We start from the raw sequence: 24,895 nt of genomic DNA on the forward strand, positions 1-24,895 counted from the left end.
ATGCCCTCAAAATGCAAGCATAGGTGACCACATTTGGAGAGATTCTCTGGCTTCGCATTTGCTGAAAAAGCCCAGAGCCTCCCGGCACCACCCTTCTACATTTAACACCTTGCTAAGAAAAGGCCACGATATACTAATACTAAAACGCCTAAAAAGATAAAAAATATGATATTACTAAAACACCTAAAAATCATAATTCCTAAATCATATCACAGCTTTATATATCTATTAGAAGGGACCAAAAATTAGAAATTTTCTCAAGAATTTAGGTTGAACAACGCTCATAACGTAATTTCTGGAAGCAAACATTTAACAGGCAAGTGAGAAAGATTGGATGACTGAAAACATAATATGAGACTTTACAAAGCATCTCATTGAATCTCATTTCATTGCACCATATGAAAAAATGGTTACAACCGCCATTTTACTTGAATTGGGTAGAACAGAGTCAATGTGTTACAATATTGGCCCATCCTTCACATGCTAAAATTGGGAAGATTGGAGTTGAATGCCCCTCCATGACTTCGTATAGTGACCAAGAGGAAATCCTTTTTCTTTTTCAGGGGCAGGCCAAAGGACACATTGGAGTTCAATGTGTATCGCTGCCCCTCTTTAACATTCTACAATGACCAAGAGGAAATCCCTTCTTTTTCGGCAGAGGACCAAAGGGGATTGGTGGGGGAATAACAATCCACTTTGCTGATGCACGTATTACAGAGAACATGAAATACAGCCACGAAGTTGCTTAATTAGTCCAGATCGTTTATGGAGGGACCACTTTGCTTTGGAGTAGCTGATGAAAGGGCTTTTTGACCTTCAAACTGCACTCGCAGTCTCTCATACCGTGAGAGCTCAACTTGAGACAAGGAAGGTGTCAAGTCTTGTAAGGCCTACAAATGTAGCAAGGATAGCTTCAATGTGCTCGATAAAAAATACAAGTATTCTGAATTGATCCAAAATTTAGTAAAACCAAAAAGAAACACGCCACAAAGGTAGAAGATTACCTCTGTAAAATCTTCATGTCTCACAATAATCTCTGCATCTTGATTCGAATCTTGCATGCAAGTCTGAGAACCAAAATAATTACTATTATTCTTATACTTATGAAGTAAACAATATTATAAAGCATCATCAAAAAAATATATTCCCTATATGTGAATTTACAAACAGCAACTGTTGTTTCACCTGTCGCTTGACTGCAAGCATCCAAGCATCTGCACAAAGAGCATATAAATCTGCTCCAGTGAATGTGACAGGACAAACTTGGGCCACATCCATCAGACTAACATCCTGATCAAGCTGGAACTTCCTTGTAAGAGCTTCCAAGACCCTAGTAACGAAAAAATTGGCCTTTCATACTCTTCATATCAGAAAAATAGCAAATAATATTGGTAAACTCAATGAAATACAAAAACACAGGTTTACAGCAAGAAGCTTAACTTCACTTTATGTATCATCCACAAGAAAGTTACCGCTGCCTGTAAGAGACGTCAGTGCTAATGCCAACATAAAGAAGTTTGTCAAATCGACCGGGACGCAAGAGGGCAGGGTCTATGAGGTCTGGACGATTACTTGCACCGATTATAAATAGATCCTTCAAGGACAAAACCAAAAATTGAGAACCACAATAGAGGCAACTTGGGTTTGGGCTAAAATGAGAAATTCAAGCACCTGCTGGCCTTCATTCAGTCCATCAATCTCTGCAAGCATCTGCAAAAGAAGAGCTCTCTCTCTCTCTCTCTCTCTCTCTCTCTCTCTCTCTCTCTCTCTCTCTCTCTCTCTCTGCCCTGCACCCCCGCGCGCTGCTCGCGCGCCCTGCCCTGCTCTGCTCCCGCAGCCTCGTGCCCTGCCGTGCTCCCGCTCCCGCTCTCTCTCTCTCCCCCCCTGCGCTGCCCCGCCCCCCCTCGCGCTCCGCCTGCAGCCCCGCCCCTGCTCACGCGCCGCCCCCCGACGCACTGCCCTCTGCTCTTCTACGCATAGGATGTCCCCCCCGCGCGCGCGTAGACCATTCTCTCTCTCTGCCATACTGTCCCCGCCGCCCTCCCCCTTCTCTCTCTCTCTCTCTCTCTCTCTCTCTCTCTCTCCCCCCCCCCCCCCCTCTCGAAGGACGCGTGCTGATCCAAGAGAGCAAGATAAATACGCTGGAAGACCGAGTCACGACTCAAGAGGAAGAGATTGCGTCACTCAAGAAAGATCTATCCGAAGCACGATCAAGAAACACACTGGAAGAGGGCGAACTGCAACCCTCGGTAATCGAAGAAATCAACACGATCAAGGAGCAAGTACGGGCCATCAAAGAGGGAGAAGAGCAACACAAAGAAATGACGACTTCTTGGGTGGATGTTCTTACCAAAACTCAACAGAAGGCGGATGAAGCCGAGAAATGGATCAAGGTGGCCAAGAAAGGAAAAGGCAAGGAGATAACGCCCACGTCCACACCCACTATCATCAATCAGACACTGTCTTAAAGACAAAGGCAATGTGGACGAAGAAGTAAAAGAACTCACAGCCTTGATGGGGGTTCATGAGCCGACGCACACAAGGGCATGGAAAGTGGGCAACATAAAGAAAAATGGAAGCAGTGGAGAAACCTCAAAAGAAAGAGCACTAATCCTCCGTTTTCCCTCCATGGAAGCGAAGAAGTCCTTCTTGAAGAAAAGACCAACTCTTAAAGAGACCGGCATCTTTCTCGGGGATGATCTCACCCTCTCGCAGATCGCTCATATGCAGGAAGTAATGCCGGGGATTAGAGCGGCAAGGGGAAAAGGCAAGATTGCCTTTTACCGAGATGGAAAAGTGGTAATACTAGAGCGACGCTCAACGGTGCGAGACTTATGGGACCACACTCAAAGTGGCTGCCTGGAACTATAATGGATCTATGCATCTTGATGTGGGTGCTTTTGAGGATAGATTTACTGGAAGAGACATCATCTTTTACTCTGAGACACACCAGGCCCCTGGGCAATCCATGCCTCACATCAGTGGATACAAGTGGGAGACAGCTGACAGACAGGAGACACGCTCAAAGCACAGAGGGCGGGGCTCGGGGGGAGTGGCAGTGTTATTTAGAGAGGATCTACAGCCACTGATACAGATAGCCCGCAGGGATGAGCAGGCTAGATACATGTGGGTGAGATTGAAAGCAGAGACAAGCAAATATCTCTACCTAGCTATTTGCTACTTTCCCCCGAGTACATCAGTTTATGCATCACCCAGAGGACAGTCCCCTTTCTCTATTTTGGATGATGACATATGGGAGTTCTCTACGGATGGTGACATTATCATCCTAGGGGACTTCAATGCTAGGACTGCCCATCACCAGGCAGTGTTTTATGATACTTCAGAGGAGATGCTAAGAGAGCTAGATATTGTAGAGACGGGCCTGTCCAGACTATTACACGATGTGGAATATACTGAGTATGGGCGACATCTGATAGACGTGGGCACCGCACATGGATTGGCCATCTTGAACGGCCTACAGAGATTTCCCGCTGCGGGTGGTTTTACATGCTTCCCACACAGACATGGAGCCAGCACAGTGGACTATGTCATGGCACAGCCGAATCTCATCTCTAGTATCCAGGATCTCACAGTTGGGCCCAGACCGGTCAGGGTGGCAGTGGATCATGCTCTGGTATCGATGACCATCTCCTTCCAGTTCAATGTAGCACACAGGCCACGGGTAGCAGCCCCCACTCGCTACACATTCACACGGGAGACGGATTCTGTATACATGGACGGGATCTACAGACGCCTATGCACTGAGGACCCGGGGCGACCTCTGGAGGAGCTAACTACTATACTGACACAGACATTACATGATGCAGTAGTAGAAGCATACCCACACACCCAGCCTCAGCAGAGCCGCCGATCAGGGAGCATGCCTGAGAACAGCTGGTACGATGAGGAGTGCCGTGAGACTAGAGCCAGACTTCAAAGGGAGGTGCTTTTGGGGGACGTCACTCACAGACAGTCACAGATTGACTTCCGACGCCTGGTGCGGCGGAAGAAGAGGGCTTTTTTGGCTCGACTCAAGCAAGATCTATATCAGCTATTCTTGAGTCAGGACTCGCGTGAGGCGTGGCGGCTCTTTCATGAGCAGTCCCCCTCCCCCTGCTATTTCCTCCACAAAGACCTGGGGTCAGTACGCATCATCTTCGTACACAGTACCTGGACAGCCGCCCCTCCCCAACCCCCCCGATCCATGCCCACATAGATGTGTTTTTTTCACCGCTAAGATGGTGAAGAAAGCTATTGACACGATGAGGACTGGGAGAGCATATGACCATGATGGCAGAGCTTCTAGCAGTTATGGCTAACCGTGCCATGTGTGAGGGCCTACCAGACACTTGGAGCCTATCTACGATCATACATATCTTCAAGTCAAGAGACCCCATGGAGCTTGGGAATTATCGCACTATTATGATTGGGCACACACTGGCACGGTTGTAATATGTATGCATCCATTCTTGAGCAACAGCTGAGTAGATGGGCAGAGATGGAAGGAATGCGTGCAACTAGGCAGGCAGGGTTCAGGAGAGGCTTCCTACTCTTGACCATATCTTGACACTCAGGGCCATCATCGAGGAAGGCAGATCTCATCGGAGACGGATCTATTGTAGCTTTGTGGACTTCCGCAAAGCTTTTGACACAATACCCAGAGCTAGATTGATGCGCAGACTACAGGAAATGGGAGTACCCACAAAGCTCATTTGGGGGATCATGGCATTGTACAGATCAGTAGTAGGGCATGTACGCACCCCAGAGGGACTTTCTACACCGGTCCACTCCACTATTGGGGTGAAGCAGGGCTGCCCGCTCTCTCCTACTCTTTTCGGTATGTATGTGGATGAGGTTTCCGACTACATTGAGAGCGATGGGGATAGAGGTGCACAGTTGGCAGGGACATGGATTCCACTTTTGTTATATGCTGATGATATAGTGTTGATCTCTGAATCCCCAGAGGGAATGCAACGTCAATTGGATGCTTTGCATACGTTTGCCCACGAAAGTGGTTTGTCTGTCAACCTTGGTAAAACCAAGGTTATGGTGTTTAATACCACCCCACAGTGGATCAGGAGGTCAGCACCTACATTCACATACGGCCAGGAGACTGTGGAGTACACAGACGCTTACACTTACCTTGGAGTGGTTTTTAGCGGACCTGCATTCTCACTCAGAAGAGCAGCAGAGACCAGACTGACTAGAGCCCACGCAGCATTGGGTAGATTGGAGAAGATGTGCTCGCAGGTTCAGTTTCAGGAGCCCCGGACGAAGCTCTGGCTCTTTGACACTTCGGTGGCTTCAGCATTGCTCTATGGAGCTGAGATATGGGGACCTTCATTGGATCACCACGGGAGGCTGGGTCGCACAGACGGATGGGGGAACATGGAGAAACCTCTCGTCTCTATGATCTCGCGGCTCATTAGAGCCAAGGCATCAGTACCACGGGCCATTATCCGAGCAGAGCTAGCGGCCCCCCCACTAGTGGTGGAGGCGCTCACCAGATCAGTCTCCTTCATAAACCGCACATGGGAACTTCCTAGAGACAGATATGCTCGCATAGCACTTGAGTCCTCTCGACAGTTAGCCATACAAGGAGATACAACATGCTGGTATGGGGAGATGACATCATGGTTTCAGGCGCATGGGTTCAGCATAGACAAGCTGCCACCATTCCAGTACTCATTGGATGCACCATCTCTCACTCTTACACAGTCAGAGATCACTAAGCTCATCCGCCAAGACCTGACCCAGCTAGACACCAGGAGGACATGGATACAACCAGCACAAGAATTGGGCACGAAGATGGCTTTCTACAGAGACCACCTTCTCCAGCTTACGGAAGATGGTTTTGTGACGAGACCCAAATACATGGATACCCACTTGTCTCATGGGATATGATGCGCTATTGGCCAGTTACGCACATCTTCTCACCAGCTGCGGATTGAGACTGGGAGATACAGCGGAGTACCAACAGAGGCCAGGACATGCCCCTTGTGTGACATGGAACCTGAGACAGAGCTGCATTATACATGCCGCTGCCCCGTCTACTACGAGATACGAGGCCGCCTCCATTGCTTGTTCAGAGAGGGTTTTGGACCACTCTCAAGAGTCATGGGATACGAAGATCAGAGATGCCTGGGTTTGTTCTTGCTCGAGCTGCGCAGACACTGAGATAGCCTGATGAATGGCGAGGCTAGCCAGTCTCAAAGACGGATCACAGACTTCTTCAGAGCAGACACGGGACAACCACAAGAACCACTCCCACAGCAGAGCTCCCCTCCGTCCCACACCAGAGGCACACTGATCGACCTAGCGATTGAACTGGGGAAATCCAGGCGCCCACGACTGCGGAGGACTACACAGCATCGACGGAGGCTACGTCAGAAGATTCGGAGCACGCTGGCCAGGCATGCACGACACCCGGTCAGACTACTAACCATGGAGGAAATTGATGAGATTCGCCAACGACCGATGCTAGATCTCTTGTGATTCAGCTATCCCAACAAGCCGCCCATTTTTTGCTTAAGTTTTAGCTTAGTTTTTTGCTTAGTTCACATCGACCAATCTAGGATCCCATAGTATATATCTTTGTTTTGTACTGTGGCTTTGTTATTTTGTTACTCCGACTTTGTATCAGATCCACCACCTTGTAACTTTCTGGTCTCATAGGTCACTGTGGCCTTTTGAAGACGTTAGTATAACATTTCATTTCATTTCATTTCTCTCTCTCTCTCTCTCTCTCTCTCTCTCTCTCTCTCTCTCTGTGTGTGGCAGATCCAGACATCCACGACCTCGGGGGGTCTCCCACTACCGACGAAGGTTGCAACAGAAGATACAGATCACTCTAGCTCGACATGCAAGACGCCCAACCAGAGTTCTGACCATGGAGGAAGTCGATGAGATCCGACAGCAACCGATGAGAGATTTCATCTGAACCCACAAACCCCCCCCTCCCCCCCCCCCCCCCCCTTTTTATTCCCTTTCTCCTTAGTGCCTTAGTGTTTTAGTGTTAGTTCTTTGTAACTTGGTAACTTTGTAACCTGGTAATTTCTGTACTCAGACATGGTATCAGATTCACCAATTGTAACTTTTTGGTCTCATAGGTCATTTTGGCCTTTTGAAGACGTTAATATAACATTTCATTTCTCTCTCTCTCTCTCTCTCTCTCTCTCTCTCTCTCTCTCTCTCATAGGTCACTTTGGCCTTTTGAAGACGTTAATACATATAACATTTCTCTCTCTCTCTCTCTCTCTCTCTCTCTCTCTCTCTCTCTCTCTCTCTCTCAGGCCGAAACTGTTAGCAGGTGGAATTTTTCAAAATTTTCAAATTTCTGCAAAAATTCACAATTTCAGTAATTTCGGGACAGAAAATTTTTCAGAATTTTCAGCTTTTCAGATTTTCAGAGCCTCTGAAGGGCAGAGATTTTCAAATCTTCAGTAATTTCAGATTTGCAGAGAATGTAGATGGAGAATGTAGATGGGTGTGGCATAAGCATGTATGCGTGATGTGGGAGCGCAATACGCATGTATACATAATGTGGAAACACGTATCTGCACAGTATGGTCTTCTCCACTCTTTTTTCCTCTCTACCTCTCACTCCTCCATTCTGCTTCTCGAACATGAAGAATCAGGTTGACAAGGACGACCCCCTGGAGCAGGCCATTCAAAAATGCAAAGAAGAAATGGGCGAAGTCATTAACAAAATTATTTGCAACCTCCTGGGCACAATAAAGAAGCTTGAAGAACGTGTGTCGAGTCTCGACCCAAGAAAGCAAGATAAACACAGTTGAAAGTCGTGTGACTGCCCAAGATGTGGAGATTGCATTACTCAAGAAGAAACTTGCAGAAGTGCAATCACGCAACACACTTGAAGAGGGAGAGCTTCAACCCTCAGTAATTGGAAAACTACACACGATTAAAAAGCAAGTGCGGGCCATCAAAGAGGGGGAGGAACAACACAAAAAAATGACTTCTTCTTCGGTGGATGTTATCACAAAGACTCAACAGAAAGTGGACGAGGCCGAGAAATGGATCGAGGTTGCCAAGAAAGGGAAAGGCAAAGAAGCAACGTTCACACCTACCATTACACTAGAAGAGGAACAAAGAAGACATGTGCATGCCTCACATGTGAGAATTTAAAGACAAAGATAAGGTGGAGGAGGAAGTAAAAGAACTTATGACTATGATGGGGGTTAACGAGCCAACACATACAAGAGCTTGGAGAGTGGGCAGTAAGAAAAATGGCAGCAATATGGAAACCTTGAAAGAAAGGGCACTTATCCTTCGTTTCCCCTCCATGGAATCGAAAAAAGACTTTCTGGAGAAGAGACCGACTCTTAAGAAGACAGGCATCTTCCTCGGAGATGACCTCACCCTCTCGCAGATGTCACGTGACACATCCCAACCCTATGTGTTCGTGGACAAGCTACACCATAGCAAGGTTCCCGTCAGCCAAGTCAGTTTAGATTAGCAGTGATCTGGCACTTTTGTGAGTCTATTCGTAGACCGTGCATGCCCAGTCACTTAGCATAGATGCATATCCTCCGGTTGCACACAGCATGATCATCGGAATTCCCATCAGAATCCATTAGCATCAATTAGGGGAATTTTCCAGTGCATTTAGCCTATTTTCCTATTTATTGGTTATTTTCACTTATTATTTTTAAGTGACTTTCCAACAAAAGTAGGTAGGGCAATTTTGCTAAGTTAATATATAAGCAAACCCAAGTTAGCACTAAATGGCAAAAGAGGCAGCAGGAGCACCTTGCTCAACAGGCAACTTCTCAGCAAGACCAACCCCCGCGACTACTCTGGCGTTTTCTCCACAGAAGACCTAGCGTTTTTGCATCAGATCAGCCTTGGCAATTTGTGCACAGCAAATCAGCCCCAGCGTCATCACGACACAGCAGATCAGCCTAGCGTTTTTGCATTTGCAGAACCTCGGCGATAGAAGGACCAATTTCAGCCCCTGGCGTTTTTGGATTTCAACAGCAAATTAAGACCGGCATCATTCACCTAAAGTGTAGCAGATTCAGCCCGTAAAGACCATCAGTTTTCAGCCCTAAGAAACCTCATTTTTCAGCCAAGAAAACGCAGCCAAAACAGTCATTTTCAGCCACCGAAACAGTCTCGAAATTCAGCGATTAGAAGATCTCAGATTTCAGCCATCATTGTCGTCATCGTCATCGTCGTCGTCGTCATCGGCATAGACCAAGTTGCATCAGTCCATTGCATACGCATTGTACACCTTTGTGCAATCAAAGTAGACCACTCTCGCCGACGAGAGTGGGGCCTTCGGAGGAGGGTTTTACAACCTCTCGGTGTCGTATCTCTTCTCTCTCCTTCTCTCACTCATTCATTTGCACGCACAATATCCACTCACTTTGTTCGTGACCACAGCACTCTACAGACGGAAAGCTCTCTCTTTCCCTAAGAACTAAAAGGAACCTTGAGCAATAAAGATCACTAATCTTGAGAAAATACAACATTCATTCCGTTGCACCTAACATTGGTATCAGAGCTTTGGAAGTGTTCTGCATTACTCAAGGAAATAACCACAAGAACCACAAGAATTTTTTTGCTTGTTGTGATCGCACGAACCCAAGTTTACTTGGGCGTGGCGATTCCTAATCGTGTTTTGTTGAAGAGTGACAGGAATCCCAAGAAAGAAGGGCTTGTCCAGCCTCCCCTTGTGTCTCTTTTCACTCATTGAGAGCGGACCGTGCACTTAGCGGCCACCCAATCGACGTGAGGTGGGAAAAAGCAACCTTGGTGTGAGCGCAAAGCCACCAAGGGGTGCGCCCGCAGAAAAGAGTAGAACTCGGGTGAAGAGAACATCCTTCTTCAACGCGATTTGCAAGCGAAAGAAAACCTCAAGAACCACAAGATTCTCACGAATCAAGGACCCCAAGAACCTCAAGAACCCTAGATTCTCACGAATCAAGGACCTCAAGAACCCCAAGAACCCAAGTTCCTCGTGAACTTAAGAACCCACGATTGCAGAATGGTCATCACTCGAAGCGGAATGGATACTTCGCTTGGAGGCGATGAGCATGAGAGAGGCCAAGAAGAATTTTCCCCACCAGGAGGTTTTTCTTACTCTTCCCCATCTACAACACTGATTGCACTAACTCCAATGGAGGAGTTGGAACTGTTGTTTATGGAACAGACTTTACAACGCAAAGCAAGAAATGCAGTAAGAATGGCAGCCATAGCGCGTGAGCGTGAGCAAGCACGCTTGGAAGCCAAAGAACGACAAGCCACATTGGATCGTGAATTCAAAGAAATGGAACGCAAACAAGCAGAGAACCAAGCAAGACAAGCAGAATTTGATCGTAAGAACAAAGCCCTCAAAGAACAGAGCGATCAACAGAACAAAGAGATGTTGCGACTCTTTTCTCCATCTCTGGCACAAATGCACCAGAATCGGGAAAAGGAGACTCTCTCGGTCTCTTCTTCTCCAAAGCATGACACACAAGATTTGCATGATTGTGTGGAGCATGATGATGATTTGATTGATAATGATTTGCATGATGAGAAGCATGATGAATTGAATGATAATGATTTGCATGATGATTTGAAGCACAATGATAAGCATGATGATTTGGATGCTAATGATTTGCATAATGATTTGGATGACAATGACAAGCATGATGATTTGCATGATCAAGATGTGATTTCTCACAAGCATGATGAGTTGCATGAAGAAGATGTGATTGTTCACAAGGATGATGTGTTAGTTGATGCTTATTCTAGCGAAGCTAACCTCGTTGTAGATTCGATCAATCACCAAGAATCGATCTTGGCTTTCGAGTCGAGGTCCACAGATCCCCCACAAGACGATTCAATAGATCCCGAAGAAGCAATCTTGGCTCTTGAGCCTTGGTCCAAAGAACCCTCACAAGAAGTATTATGTGTTCGCATGATTGGTACGGACGCATTGTTCGAGTGTTTCATTCGTGAAGGTTTCCTGTATTTTAGTCAGCATCGTTATGTGATCCCTTTTCCTAGGCATGACATATTGTATGTTGAGCACGTTTCTCTCATGGATGAGCACGAATGTATGCGGATTGTTCATGAAAAGTTGAAAAGTTTGTATGTCAGGAAGTCACATTCCATGTTTCTTCCGTGGCATGACAGTTTCCGAAAGAGCACATCACAGTATGAGCACCAAGCATGGGCATTTCCATTGTGATTTGCCATAGTTGATTGATTTCGATCAAACAGAAAAGATTCGACCGCATTGTTTGCATGTGTTTGATGAACGGGTTGTAACTCCGTCTCTATGTTCATCTACATTGCATACACAGTCTTTAGAGAAGACAAGATTTTTTTCCTTCACTATACATGGAATGGGTATGTTGATGGTTTTGTGTTGGAGATTGTTTCAGGAATTTTCAGCCATGGAGATTCTTGAAGACGAAAGAAGCGGGACTCTAGACGAAGTTGAACCAAGAAAGGAGATTCAGAAGACTTTGTGTCGCTTTCGGCGCGGCCCAAAGAAGCAAGCGTTGCAGACCTTTATGAAGTTCAAGTACCGCACGACCCACACATCAGAGTGGGCTGGCGAAGAGTCCCTTCCAGGATTCCGGAGGCTGTTGGCGATCTCCCTCGACGCTATACAGTTCGGTCCCAGTACCTCACTTTGAAAAGGAGAGGATGTCACGTGACACATCCCAACCCTATGTGTTCGTGGACAAGCTACACCATAGCAAGGTTCCCGTCAGCCAAGTCAATTAGATTAGCACTGATCTGGCACTTTTGTGAGTCTATTCGTAGACCGTGCATGCCCAGTCACTTAGCATAGATGCATATCCTCCGGTTGCACACAGCATGATCATTGGAATTCCCATCAGAATCCATTAGCATCATTTAGGGGAATTTTCCAGTGCATTTAGCCTATTTTCCTATTTATTGGTTATTTTCACTTATTATTTTTAAGTGACTTTCCAACAAAAGTAGGTAGGGCAATTTTGCTAAGTTAATATATAAGCAAACCCAAGTTAGCACTAAATGGCAAAAGAGGCAGCAGGAGCACCTTGCTCAACAGGCAACTTCTCAGCAAGACCAACCCCCACGACTACTCTGGCGTTTTCTCCACAGAAGACCTAGCGTTTTTGCATCAGATCAGCCTTGGCAATTTGTGCACAGCAGATCAGCCCCGACGTCATCACGACACAGCAGATCAGCCTAGCGTTTTTGCATTTGCAGAACCCCGGCGATAGAAGGACCAATTTCAGCCCCTGGCGTTTTTGGATTTCAGCAGCAAATTAAGACCGGCATCATTCACCTAAAGTGTAGCAGATTCAGCCCGTAAAGACCATCAGTTTTCAGCCCTAAGAAACCTCATTTTTCAGCCAAGAAAACGCAGCCAAAACAGTCATTTTCAGCCACCGAAACAGTCTCGAAATTCAGCGATTAGAAGATCTCAAATTTCAGCCATCATCGTCGTCATCGTCATCGTCGTCGTCGTCGTCGGCATAGACCAAGTTGCATCAGTCCATTGCATACGCATTGTACACCTTTGTGCAATCAAAGTAGACCACTCTCGCCGACGAGAGTGGGGCCTTCGGAGGAGGGTTTTACAACCTCTCGGTGTCGTTTCTCTTCTCTCTCCTTCTCTCACTCTCATTCATTTGCACGCACAATATCCACTCACTTTGTTCGTGACCACAGCACTCTACAAACGGAAAGCTCTCTCTTTCCCTAAGAACTAAAAGGAACCTTGAGCAATAAAGATCACTAATCTTGAGAAAATACAACATTCATTCCGTTGCACCTAACAGCAGATGGCCCATATGCAGGAGGTAATGCCAAATATTATAGCGGCAAGGGAGAAGGGAAAGATTGCTTTTTATTGGGGCAGAAGAGTGGTGATATTGGAGCGATGCTCCGCTTGACGGTGCGAGACCTATGGGAACACAGTCAAAGTTGCTACTTGGAACTGTAATGGATCCCTACGCCTTAATGTGGGTGCTTTTGAGGATATTTTCACTAGAGGGACATCATGTAAGAGTGCATGTGTGCGGACGCGTGAGAGAGAGAGAGAGAGAGAGAGAGAGAGAGAGAGAGAGAGAGAGAGAGAGAGGGGACCACAAACGCAAGATATGGTGAAGAGGGGGCGATCAGCCTCCCATGACTACCATGAGCAGAAGAGCCAATACAGCAGATAATGGAAGTGGATACCCCCCTGGCCCCATAAATAGGTGCCCAAGGGGAGGTAGGGCAATGCCTGGAAAAATTCCCCACAACCCAACAATAAAATGATATATGGAAATATATGAGGGCATCCGCACAAAGGTGGGCGGCTGGCCCCAAACTCGAGCGGTCGGACCAGGTACAACCTAGACTATGGGTGGCCACCCAGCCGTACAAGTATGCCCTAGACCTGTGAATCTAGCAGAGTGGTGTAAATCTAACACCTCCTCTCAGCACCTGATATTGAACAAACCGTATGAAGCCGAAGATGTGAGGCAAATGATGAAGATGTCTGCAACAGTATGGGGTGTCCCAACCGCCAAGAAATCTCCATGGTAAAGTGTTGTCACGAGCAGTGTAGCAAACTATTGTACGTCGCCGATACACGGTGAAGATACTGCGTGAAGGTCCCGAAGTGAGTGTGAAAACAACTCCTTGTCGTAAAAGAATTGCCAATAGACCTGCAAGCGTCCTGCCCAATAGGAGTTGTGGTGTATGTAGTCAAACCGTCTGGAGAAAATGTGGAAGCCCAGGAACCGTTATGAGAATGACCGGAAGCCTGTCAATGCATGAGCCTGCAGCCTAGTGTGGTCAGGTGACTTAAGCTGCATAAAACTTTAGGAAGGCCAGATGTAGCAATCTGCGTCGTAAACGTCCTCCGAAACTTCAATGTGAATGATCTGGGAGTGACCTTCTGCCTAGGTCGGGGGATAAGTCTGTTGTACGGTTACCGAGGGTGAGTGTAAGTAACTCTAAAGATAGCAATCCAAATGATCAGGAGTGTAGAAGAGCAACTACACTACCATCCAAGCCAGGCTCTGGGTGACTCCGGATGTAGTCGCAGGATGCTTGATCTCCCGCATCTTGCGGGTAAACTCTCCAAGAGAGTCCAAAGCACTGAAGTCCCACTCCAGTCTGTAGATCCAAGCAATGAACCTGTCGAAGAAGAGATCCAAGATCCTCTCCCTAAGTCCATGTAGATGCTCTTGTGTAAGAAAGTAATCTGACGTGTCGAGGTCAAGTGGTAAGTGTCTGTCCACCAAATATAGTGGTGTCTTCTCTAGGAATGTCAGAATCCCATGTGCCATGAGCATGCCCATATCTCGTGTGAACTCCTCTGCTGAGTGCATAGGCGTGTCCATAGCAAACCACAAGTCACCACCTCCTTTGGAGTGCGCAACCGCCAAATGATGGCTAGAATGAATGGATCTCCCAAGGATCGTACGCCCGTGTATGATCAAGCCGATGTCGAAGATACCGTGTACTGCAGCAGTCACTGAGAGACCGCATGGACCACCACAGAAAGGTGTCTTGGCAAGACGTAACTTCATCCTCTGTGAAAAACACAAGCCAAGAGGCTGCTGTCCACCCAAAAACACAACTGCGAGGTGACAAAAACACTGCTGTCCAGCAATTTTCAGCTTTACCTTGACGCTTTTGGTCTAGCTTTGGCTATTCCAAGAGTTCACGGAGATGAGCGGGTTGAATCTGGTGCAGGCTAGACTGCACAAGAGGGGAGTTACTCCGCTCCTTTGTCACAAATTGCCTGGATGGAATAAAGTCACTATTTTCCCTTTGGACTTCAGGGATACTGATGTGCCGGCAATATTCTGTTGGATGACTTTAGGAAAGAAGTACTTCGAAATGGGAATTCCCAAAAAGGAATCGGATTTTTGTGCTCACTCATGTGATTGTGTTGAGTGCAGGTTTGCAACCGGAATGACCGGTCTTGTGAGACTATGGACATGATCACAATAAGGATTAGTTGATCGGATATCGATGAGGTCCTTTGTAGATCTAGATGCGATTGCTAAAATGTTGCAAGGAATCATGGACTTGAGAATCTACAGACATGATCGCAATAAGGATTAGTTGAATCCGACATCAGTGAGGTCCTATGTGGATCTAGATGCGTTTGCTAAATACGTTGCACGGAATCATCGTCTTAGATCTGGAATCAATTTTTATGTCATTAATTTGATGTGAATGTGCACTGACTGTGTCTCTTAGTGCAAGTGCTAGATGTGTATTGTCTAGTGCGTCGGTACTTAGAGTCAGTGTCTATTAAACTCGTTTATGGCCTCTGTCTGTTTTGCAGGCGTAATCTAGGGCGATACCGTTCTTTCAAGAGGGGGTATGTCACAAAACGATGACGTGGCATTTTCTTTCGCGGACGGGCTTGCTGACGCGGTAGTGTACGGCATGTTGACATGCAAACTGTACGGACCCTTGCGATTTGCGCTGACACGTGCTCATGTGGCAGCCTATACGGATTTTTGCAAATTGCGCTAGCTGCTTTCTTTGGCAAATTTTTGCCCAGTTGCTTTTGGGACTAATTGCTTTTGAGTTTAGAAGCTTTTGGGGCTATGCTTTTGGGACATCCCTTGTAAGAATAAATAAGCCCAAGGGGCCTCACTCTTCAGGGCATCTAGACGCAGAGACTGAGAGCAGAGGACCCCTCGAGAGTTGTACTTTGCAATGATTAATGAAAAAGAAATACCAAAAGGGGCGCCAGACTTTGGGGCCAATACCTCTGGGCACAGAACTACGTTAGGCCGTGTCAACTCTCTCTCTCTCTCTCTCTCTCTCTCTCTCTCTCTCTCTCTCTCTCTCTCTCTCTCTCTCTCTCTCTCTCTCTCTCTCAAAGTTCGGTGGTTATGAAGTTTCTGTTCATGTGTTGCTATTGATTTCTCGCTTGGTGTGTCCAAGCCTGTTATAGATTCTAGTGCATCAAGACGTCTATCTGAATGAGATGACTGGATACCGGTGTAAGTGTATCAAGAGTTCCGAAAGGATGAGATGACTGCACAGTAATCTAGGTGCATCAAGCGTCCTAGACAGAATGAGATGGCTAGATTGAATGATTGAAACACAGTGTTCAGTATGAACTAAGTGTCTGATTTTGCGAGGTGCATGCTCTGTGGATGTATTGTCTTGTGAGGATAGTCATGGACATGGTTTGCTTGATTTGACATGTGAAATGAAGGGATATGAATCTAATAGTAACATATTTAGTACATCAAGACATCCATGAAAAGACCAGTGTGGTCTGGATGTGATTTTTAAATGGCTACAATGATCTTGATTTGTATCTAAGACCCTTGACAGGAAATGTGATTGATGGATGTCTTTCAAGAGAGCGGAATGTCAAAGTGATGACGTGGTGTGTCCAACTGGAAGAGAAATGGCCAAGTGGACTAAACCTAAACAAACTTCAAAACACCAGCTGTGGAGCCTAAAACCCTAAATATCAAAAGCTTGACCTTTATTCAAATTTTCAAAAATTGCGTTGTTGGTGCTGACGTGGCAAGCTGTACGGATTTTCGCGTTTTGCGTTGTTGGCCGCTAGGCACTTGTACGAGATGATTTTGGGTGAAGTGCTTTTGAACCTGATGCTTTTGGGGCTCTGCTTTTGTCACAAATTGATGACGTGGCAGTTCTGCCCGGACACACGTGTGCTGACTGTACGGACGCTCACGTGGCAGCAGTACAGATCCCCGGAATTTCCGCCGACATACTGACGTAGCACGCTGTACGGACAAGCCCGCTTTTTGCGTTGACAGCTGTACGGAATTCCGTATTTTGAGCTGGTTGCTTTTTGGGGCAGTTTTTAGGCCACATGCTTTTAGGAGTTGAATGCTTTTGAGCCTAAAGCTTTTGGAACTTTTGCTTTTGAGTTTAATTGATTTTGGGGCTCTGCTTTTGGCATCCCTTATAAGAATAAAAGAGCCCTAAGGGCCTCACTTCTCAAGGCATCTGGACGTAGAGTCTAAGAGCAGAGAACCCTGCGAGAGTTGTACTTTGCTCAAAGATTAATATAAAAGAAATACCGAAAGGGGCGCTAGTCTTTGGGGCCAATCTCTCTGGGCACAGAACTACGGCGGGCCGTGTCAACCAAATTGAGCTGTGATTTTAAAATTGTGAAGTATTTTAAGTGATTCTCTCTCGTGTTGCAACAGAATCTAGACTTGGGGTGTGTGGTGTCCAAGTTTGTTACAGCTTTTGGGCGACCCTTGTACTCTTTATAAGAGCCCTTTGGGCCTCATTCTGTAGAGCATATGGACGCAGAGTCTGAGAGCAGAGGACCCTCGGGAGTTGTACCGTTGCTAATAAAGAAATATTGAGAAGGGCGCCAATCTTTAGGGCCAATGCTTTTGGACGCAGAACTCCGTCGTGCCGTCTCTCTCTCTCTCTCTCTCTCTCTCTCTCTCTCTCTCTCTCTCTCTCTCTCTCTCTCTCTCTCTCTCTCTCTCTCTCTCTCTCTCTCTCTCCAAGTTCAATGATTTTGCATTTTTGTTCGTGCCTTGCTATTTTGTAACAGATTGGTCTCATAGGTCATTTTGGCCATTTGAAGACGTTAATGTAACATTTCATCACATCTCTCTCTCTCTCTCTCTCTCTCTCTCTCTCTCTCTCTCTCTCTCTCTCTCTCTCTCTCTCTCTCTCTCTCTCTCTCTCCAAGTTCAATGATTTTGCATTTCTGTACGTGCGTTGCTTTTAATTTCTCGCCTTGAGTGTCCAAGCCTGTAACATCTTCCATGGTTTCAGCGGCAAGCATTTTCAAGTTTCCCCATTCTGACAGAATCTAGACTTCGAACAGGGAGGGGTCATGTAGCTTTGTGCAAAAATAATCTTGAAAGCCTACTGAGTCCTTGGAGCATGCGGTTGGGAAGCGATTGAACTCCACCACTGCATAGCATTATCCCGCAGCTTGAGAGATCGTTGATTCTTTTGTGTAGTTCCCCAAGGCATAGATATTGTCAAACTGTAGTAGGAACTGCAAGGCTTTCTTTCTATCTTTCACTCCAAAAAAAGTGAAAAATCTTACTGTAGTTCCACCATCCCCAAAACCTTTTGGTTGGTATGGTGCAAACCCCGGATGTGGATAGTAGGGATATCCATATGGGCTCCAATCATTGTACCCACGAGGTGGTGGCGGTGGTGGTGGTGGTGGGGGAGCCGGTGGCAACGGCGATGGCAGAGACGGTTGCACTGGATCAAGGTCAGTCGACTGTACCATGTTCCTGAAAACTCTCCCAATTGGAACAGAAGGCTAAGTGGGTTGTCGGTTAAAGGCTCTTGTACTCTCTGGTGTCGGAGGAGGTGATACGGCCTGAGGCATCAGAGAGAGCAACACAGCATCCAGGTGAACACCGACTGAAGAAGCTTGGTAGAGAGAGCAAAGATGAGAGCAGCTAGCCAACCCGAACAAACCAGCCGCTAACAAGCAACAACAATAACCAAAACCCCAAACAAACAACCCGAGCCCACCAAAAGAAGAGGGAAGAAAACAGAACAAACAAAAGCAACAGAAACAAAAAAGCAGACAAGAGAGGACAGGGAAAAACGTGATGTATAATACTTGTGAGCCATGAATTAAAATTAAATACTAGAGCCTCATTAGCCAGCTATTGTTGCAAGGATGTCTTACAGAAAGATGGCAGAGGTGAGATAAACACACCCCAGATGGCTCTATCCAACAACACAATGACTACAAGGATTGGCAGTTCCGCTGCTGTGATAAGACAGAAGCTTACAACGGAAAGGAAAACTGAATACGGAAAAGCGTCAGTGTGAGACTCACCTGTGACACTACTCGATCCATAACTCCTCCCGAGTCCCCAGATGCACCACGAGCCGGAGCAAGGGCGTCCAACTCGTCAAAAAAGATCACACAAGGGCGAGCTGACCTTGCCTATCAGAATAAGAGAACAGTTAGTAGTTGATGCCTTTGATATCACTTCATCTTGATTGGAAAAAAACTTTTGTGAAGGATTGTCAATTACCTTTTGAAAAATTTCCCTAACATTTTTCTCAGACTCTCCAATGTACATGTTGATAAGCTCAGGCCCTTTCACACTTAAAAACTTCAACGAGCATTCAGTTGCAACAGCTTTAGCTAGCAATGTCTGCAATCACATTCATCACGTTGCAACATCCATGCAGTTTAGACTCAATAAGCCAAAGCACATGAATGTAAACTCTTGATAATCTTTACTTTTCCTGTCCCTGGAGGTCCATAGAGTAAAACACCAGAGCGCTGACGCAAACCTGAGGCAAACAGGTCCCTGTGTAGAAGCGGAAGCTATTCAAAAATTGACAAAAAAGTCAGTGAGTATCCATTGTATAAGGACAAAGTAGTCTGAAAAGTTTTATAAACTTGATAGTACCTGCACAGTGTCTAATATTGCTTTCTTGACATCTTCAAGACCTCCCACATCTTCCCATTTTACATTCGGCACCTGACCAGTTCCAATTTTTGATATGATTGTGAATAACTAAAATTGAATGATTGAAATAGTACATGCACATTTTAGAAATCATGTGGATACCTACCTTGGGGGCACCAAGCTCTGATGCCATCCTTGACTTGAAACGTTCAAAAGCTTTTTCGACAACTGCAGCACTTAGTTCCACTACATTTTCATCTTCCTCTTTTTGAATCTCACAATTTTGTTGTCCTTCAGGATCTTCCTGTAAGGAGCTGCAAGTTTCCTCATCAAAGTGCTCTATCTTTTTGGCAAGCATGCATGCACCAGCATCCGCCGCAATAGCTTGCAAATCTCTTGGCACAGTGCCAGCAGTTTGTGAAGCTATGTTCTTTGCCATTCTTTCCAATTGGCACTCCTAGCACAGTTAATAATGAGCATGATTTTAAGGAAGACAAAACTGTCCATTTGAGAACATGATAACACTCCAAAATTCTTGCCCAGAATATAATATGTCCAGAAAACCAAGGAGACGAGCAGAACACACCAACACCTTCAACAGACTAATTATTAGTTTCTTTGACTTGTGAGTACGAAACCAAGAACAGTGTAAAGCAATTTATGGTACAAGCTATAGTTGGACAGCGTTGACTAACTGAACATCCTAGTGTTGGAATGTTTCTCCCTTTGGTAATAGGTGACAATCAACTAAATGAACAGAAGAAAGGCAACACAGGACTTATAGTAAAAGCTCTCTAAAATCAACCTTTTATATGCCTCAAGAACATAAGAACTAAACCACTAAAGCTACCTATTCAACTGGGGTGAAAATAAGATTTGAAGATGCAAGAGTGTCAAACTTCAAAAAGACAAAAAGCACATACCAAATGACAAAAAAGACAAAGTAATAAAATATTTGCAAAAAAAATCATAGAAGGGCATGCAACAATGGAAGAATGTCTAAAGAAAACACTCATATAAAAATGAATGTCAGAACAAGGAAAATGTGGATTGCAATACAGAATGGTGATATCAATTTACTGAAAAAGGACATAAGCGAACTGATAGAAAAACAAAGGTATTTAGATCAATAAAGCACAATCTGAAAACATTCCTTAATGCTACACATGTTTCTAAATAGGCCCTATACCAAAGTTGAGCTTGACAACCTCAGATATGTTTACGACTCAGACAAATGAAGGTTTTTTCTAGTACCTTGATTGTCTGATTTCGAGCCTTTCCTCCACTCTTTTCTTGCAAAAGAGCATCTGTACACTGGTTGCTAAGATGAAGAAACTGATGGAGAAGGTGAGACCGCTGTTGCTCATCTGGAGGCTGCAACTTGAATTCATGGGTAAAAGATCTACGCAAAAGGGGAGGCATCCCCTCAGTGCTTTCTGCAGCAGCAACAACAAGAACAAGGCCTGGTCTATGCTCTTTAAAGTGAAGTCTGAACTGCAAACATTCTCAAAATCAGAATTATTTTTTGAAATATGCTATCAAATGAGACGATACACGCATATGAAATAGAAAAGGAAGCTAAGCCATAACAATACAAACATGATCATGACTCAAGACTCCATTTTCTGTAGAGAGTCCATCAGCTTCATTCAATGCTGCTTTTAGGTTCTGGCTTATGGCTTCTTCAAGAACAGTGACCACCCTTGAAACTGCCCCCGCACCGTCAGATAGGGACCCGGGGTTGGTATTCTTCCCCAGGGCCCTAAAGCGTCTCAGAAGTAAGACAGCCGGAGCATACCTGTACAGCAAGACCAATATTTCCACTCAGTGTGCAACAAACTAAATGGGGGTGCAGCAAACTCACAAAATTTACCTTCTTGCCACCTCAAATGCTTCGCTGAGTGCAGCAGCAGTTTTCCCATCTGTTGGTCCCAGCAGCTCATAGCAATTGTATTCTACTACATGCATACCAATCGCTTCTGCTGCAAATTCTACCATTGTGCGTTTTCCACACCCTAGATTTGTCACAATGACACAATTGAAACAGCCATTTAGATTCAAGTATTAGTATGATACTCAAAAAACTTAATGAAAAACACCTGCAGGGCCGATCAGGAGAACTGCCGTTTTTAAGGGTAGGGAAGGAGTGGTAAAAAGCGGAGGAGCTAGAACACGTGCCAATTGATCAATTGTAGGTGTCATATAAGCTACTGGCCTCCTGCTTGAAGTCCCTGTCATCAATGAAGGTGGCACTCGAGAAGGTACCGAGTCTACCAAGGCCAAGGCACTTTGGTTGCAATCTACCAAAAGAAAAGGTTCCATCTCTGGTTCCATTGCAATAACCTGCCCAGGCAAATTTCTAGAGAACCTTAAAAGTCATGCATTAGCTTGAAACGAAACATTGGACATGTACATGCAATGATGCAAGTAGCTACCACCAAAGAGCACCTCAAGAGTAAGAAGTAAAACCTTGAAATAGACTATGCGTTCCTCACTTGTGTTGTTGAATAGTCTCTGGTCCTTCTTTCCATTGACAAGGACGCGCACACTAAACAGATCGCCTCTAGCAAGGACTCTGCTACGCTTGAAATAATTTTGAAGCACATCTTGCAAGTCCTCAGTATGAAACTCTGTAAATTCTGATGCAGGAACTTTAACGTGACCTACTCGCACATGGAAGGCATGTTTGAGAGGAGCTTCCTTGATAGGCACATTTTCCTCAGCAACACTCTCTAAAAAACAATTAGAGCGAGGCGGGACCAGCTTCCACAACGGATACACATCCACCTTTGAATCTGCCAACAACGATGCCTCCAAACATAACTTTTGTGACTTGTCACTGCAGTGGCATGATAACCACTGGTGAAGCCAAGTAATGTGAAGGCCTAGGTTGAATGCCAGCATGGTAGACAGGTATGCGACGTCGCCTCTCAAGGTCGAGAATTTGATGGATGGTAATGTGACTGTTGGTAAAAAGCATAACCAATTTTCCGTGTCTTCATATGCAGCATCTTCATGGCCTTGGCAGTCCTCTATTGCCATATGTGGAGGATCTAATGCCACTATTTTTGCAGGCCTTCCAACCTCTGTCAGAACATGCCTTACCATCACCTACATAGAAAAGGCAAACACATATTTGAAGGGCAAACAGAGACACATACGTAAACATGTATGTATGTACACGTAGATGCATAATAGACGTGTGTGTGTGTGTGTGTGTGTTTTGAGGGATGAGAGAGGGATGCTCACCCATGAACCAGAACAAAGGGCAAGGCGCTTCAAGGTCGCCACGGAGAGGCCCACAATGTTAGCTTCATCCAAGTCTGTATATCTGGCTCGAAGATGATTGAGGTCGGAGGATGGGTGAAGAAGACCAGCCTGCAGAAGGAGCGCCTGCGGTTCAGGCCTTACCGCTTCATTGCCGCTGAGTCTGCATTCAAAGCTTGAAAGAACGTCTGCAGTACGTTGCAAAATCAGCGGCTCCCTCCTGCGACCCATCTTCTCCTTCTCTTCCCGTCCTCCTGCTGTTGCTTTGATCGCACTCTGATGGACGTTGCTTTGAAATAAGACAGCAAACTGATGAGCACAGAATTCACTCGGCCGGGTTCAGAGGGCGCCACGTGTTGCTCCCGCTACAAAATTGGAAGGGCGTTTTGGCCATTGACAATAACATCAAGGCACCTCTCTCTCTCTCTCTAGCACAAGGGCCAGCATGTCCGAGCAATTGAGCACATATCATGGCTAGCCGAGAAACGTGAGGCAAAGAAGAGGTTGTTACTAGTGGGAGCAGAAAGCAAGCATTCCGATTGGACATGCAGCTTGTGAGCTGGCTAGAAGAGGTGGCCCTGGAGCTTTCTCAACCATCGGCAAGCCAAAAAGTGAGCCCTTGTGCTCATTTGGGGGGAGGCCCTCCCAGAATCCCTTCCCCCAATATATATAGAATAGATTTGAAGGGTAAATTTTAACCTACCCTTTATTAGGCTGAGTTATACTTAGGCAAAAACTTAAAAGGGCTACTTGAAGATTTTTCAATATTATATCCTTCTTTTGAAAGGTAAAATTATTTTTGCTCTTCTCTGAAGGGCAAAAGTGCCTTCAAAGCTTGCAAAAATAAGCCACAAAACCCAAGGTGTTTTGTTTGGAGAAAATCAATGTTACTAAAAATTTGATGCATAAAAAAATGTTTGCTGAAATTTTGATGTAACTCTGACTGAAAATTTGATGCCTAAAAAAATGTTGAAAAGCACAACGAGCACACTTGCCTAACGCTTGAAGCCAAAGTGAAGCTCTGTGCACTTACTTAGGTTATATCTCCCGAAATGTATACTTAGCAGCAACGTGCACTATGAAGGAGTAAATAGGAGCTTTTGTGTGGTGAGACCCACAGGTTTGGGTGTGATACACTCAGAATATCAACATAGTTAGCGCAAGCATAGCTACAGTTCAACCGAGTAGCAATGAGGAAACACAAGTGACAAAAAAAGGGACAATAAATGCAAGTGATAGATGTAATTACCTATGCTTGCGACTTGAAGGTCCACACCATCATGCATGATGTTGACATCGGTGAGAGAATTCATGATGAATTGCTAGTTGTATAGGTCTTTAGCAAAAACTTGCTAGTGCTTTGGGCGACATGTATTATGCGACGTCCTTTTGAAAGTATTATCTCTTGTTTCATCAATATGCTTGTCTTATTGTTGTCCAAAATCAATGTACGTCCACACGAATTCAAACATTGACTTCAATTGTCACACCTTTTTTCACATGCAATTACCAATGCCTGCACCTAAAGGAATGCAACATTGTGCTAGATGTTGAGAGGGACAATAGAATTCATGATGAGATTGCTAGTTCGGGGCTTTTGTAAAACCATGTTTTGCTTGGCATTGCTCTGGTCAATATGTATACCGAATGGAGTGTCCTCGTGAAGCACAAAAAGTTTATGATAAGGTATTAATCTAGGATGTCATTTCTTGGAACCCAATGATGTTGATCGCAAAATATGTGGTTATGAAAAGGAACTTTGGGCCATTATCAAAAGAGGTTAGATGAGGGTTTCTTGCCACACAAAATCTCTTTGAATACACGTGTAGGGCTGGCTGTTGAGCTTCGTGTTGTTTTGGTTGCATGCAACATGAGGGCACCTCCACAACTGCATGGTTGAACTTAAGGAAATGATGAGGACTCAAAAGGGACGAGCATATTTTGCAAGTGTGTTGTTGCCCATCAATGGCTTGTACAGTTTCAAACAAAGCCTATAGCATTACAAAGAGTATGCATGTTAGTGGGCACCTTATTGGGAGTGTTGTCAATCAATTTGTTAATGGAGATTTGTGGGTAGTAGAAAGTCATGGCTCAAAGCTTCACCATCCGGAGCAATTCACCAAATTGTTTGCAGTCTTATGTGGCTTCATGTTTATGGATTTATCAAGCTTCATGGCAATCTAAGCTAGTTGATGTCTACAAATTTTGTGTCATTTTGATGGATGCCTAGTTAGTGTTAAGTATGGAGCCTGATT

At 45.3% G+C, this 24,895-nt stretch overlaps 1 protein-coding gene across 1 annotated transcript; it reads right to left on the reverse strand.

Annotated features, from left to right (window-relative positions):
• Positions 1-371: 371 nt before the first annotated feature.
• PEX6 (peroxin 6) lies at positions 372-23,034 on the reverse strand. The gene is made up of 16 exons (XM_086512268.1): positions 22,623-23,034; positions 21,843-22,484; positions 21,473-21,716; positions 21,247-21,388; positions 20,973-21,171; positions 20,628-20,867; positions 19,540-19,830; positions 19,374-19,445; positions 19,202-19,288; positions 18,990-19,112; positions 18,788-18,898; positions 1,672-1,710; positions 1,473-1,594; positions 1,186-1,330; positions 1,005-1,067; positions 372-890 (listed from the first exon to the last, which is right to left on the reverse strand). Exons 1-16 carry the CDS (start codon positions 22,869-22,871, stop codon positions 750-752), a joined length of 2,910 nt encoding a protein of 969 aa, XP_086368394.1. The 5' UTR covers positions 22,872-23,034; the 3' UTR covers positions 372-749.
• Positions 23,035-24,895: the final 1,861 nt, after the last annotated feature.

This window comes from Adiantum capillus-veneris, chromosome 5, assembly GCF_014529385.1.
Source record: "Adiantum capillus-veneris isolate H3 chromosome 5, ASM1452938v2, whole genome shotgun sequence".
NCBI classification, from domain to species: domain Eukaryota; kingdom Viridiplantae; phylum Streptophyta; class Polypodiopsida; order Polypodiales; family Pteridaceae; genus Adiantum; species Adiantum capillus-veneris.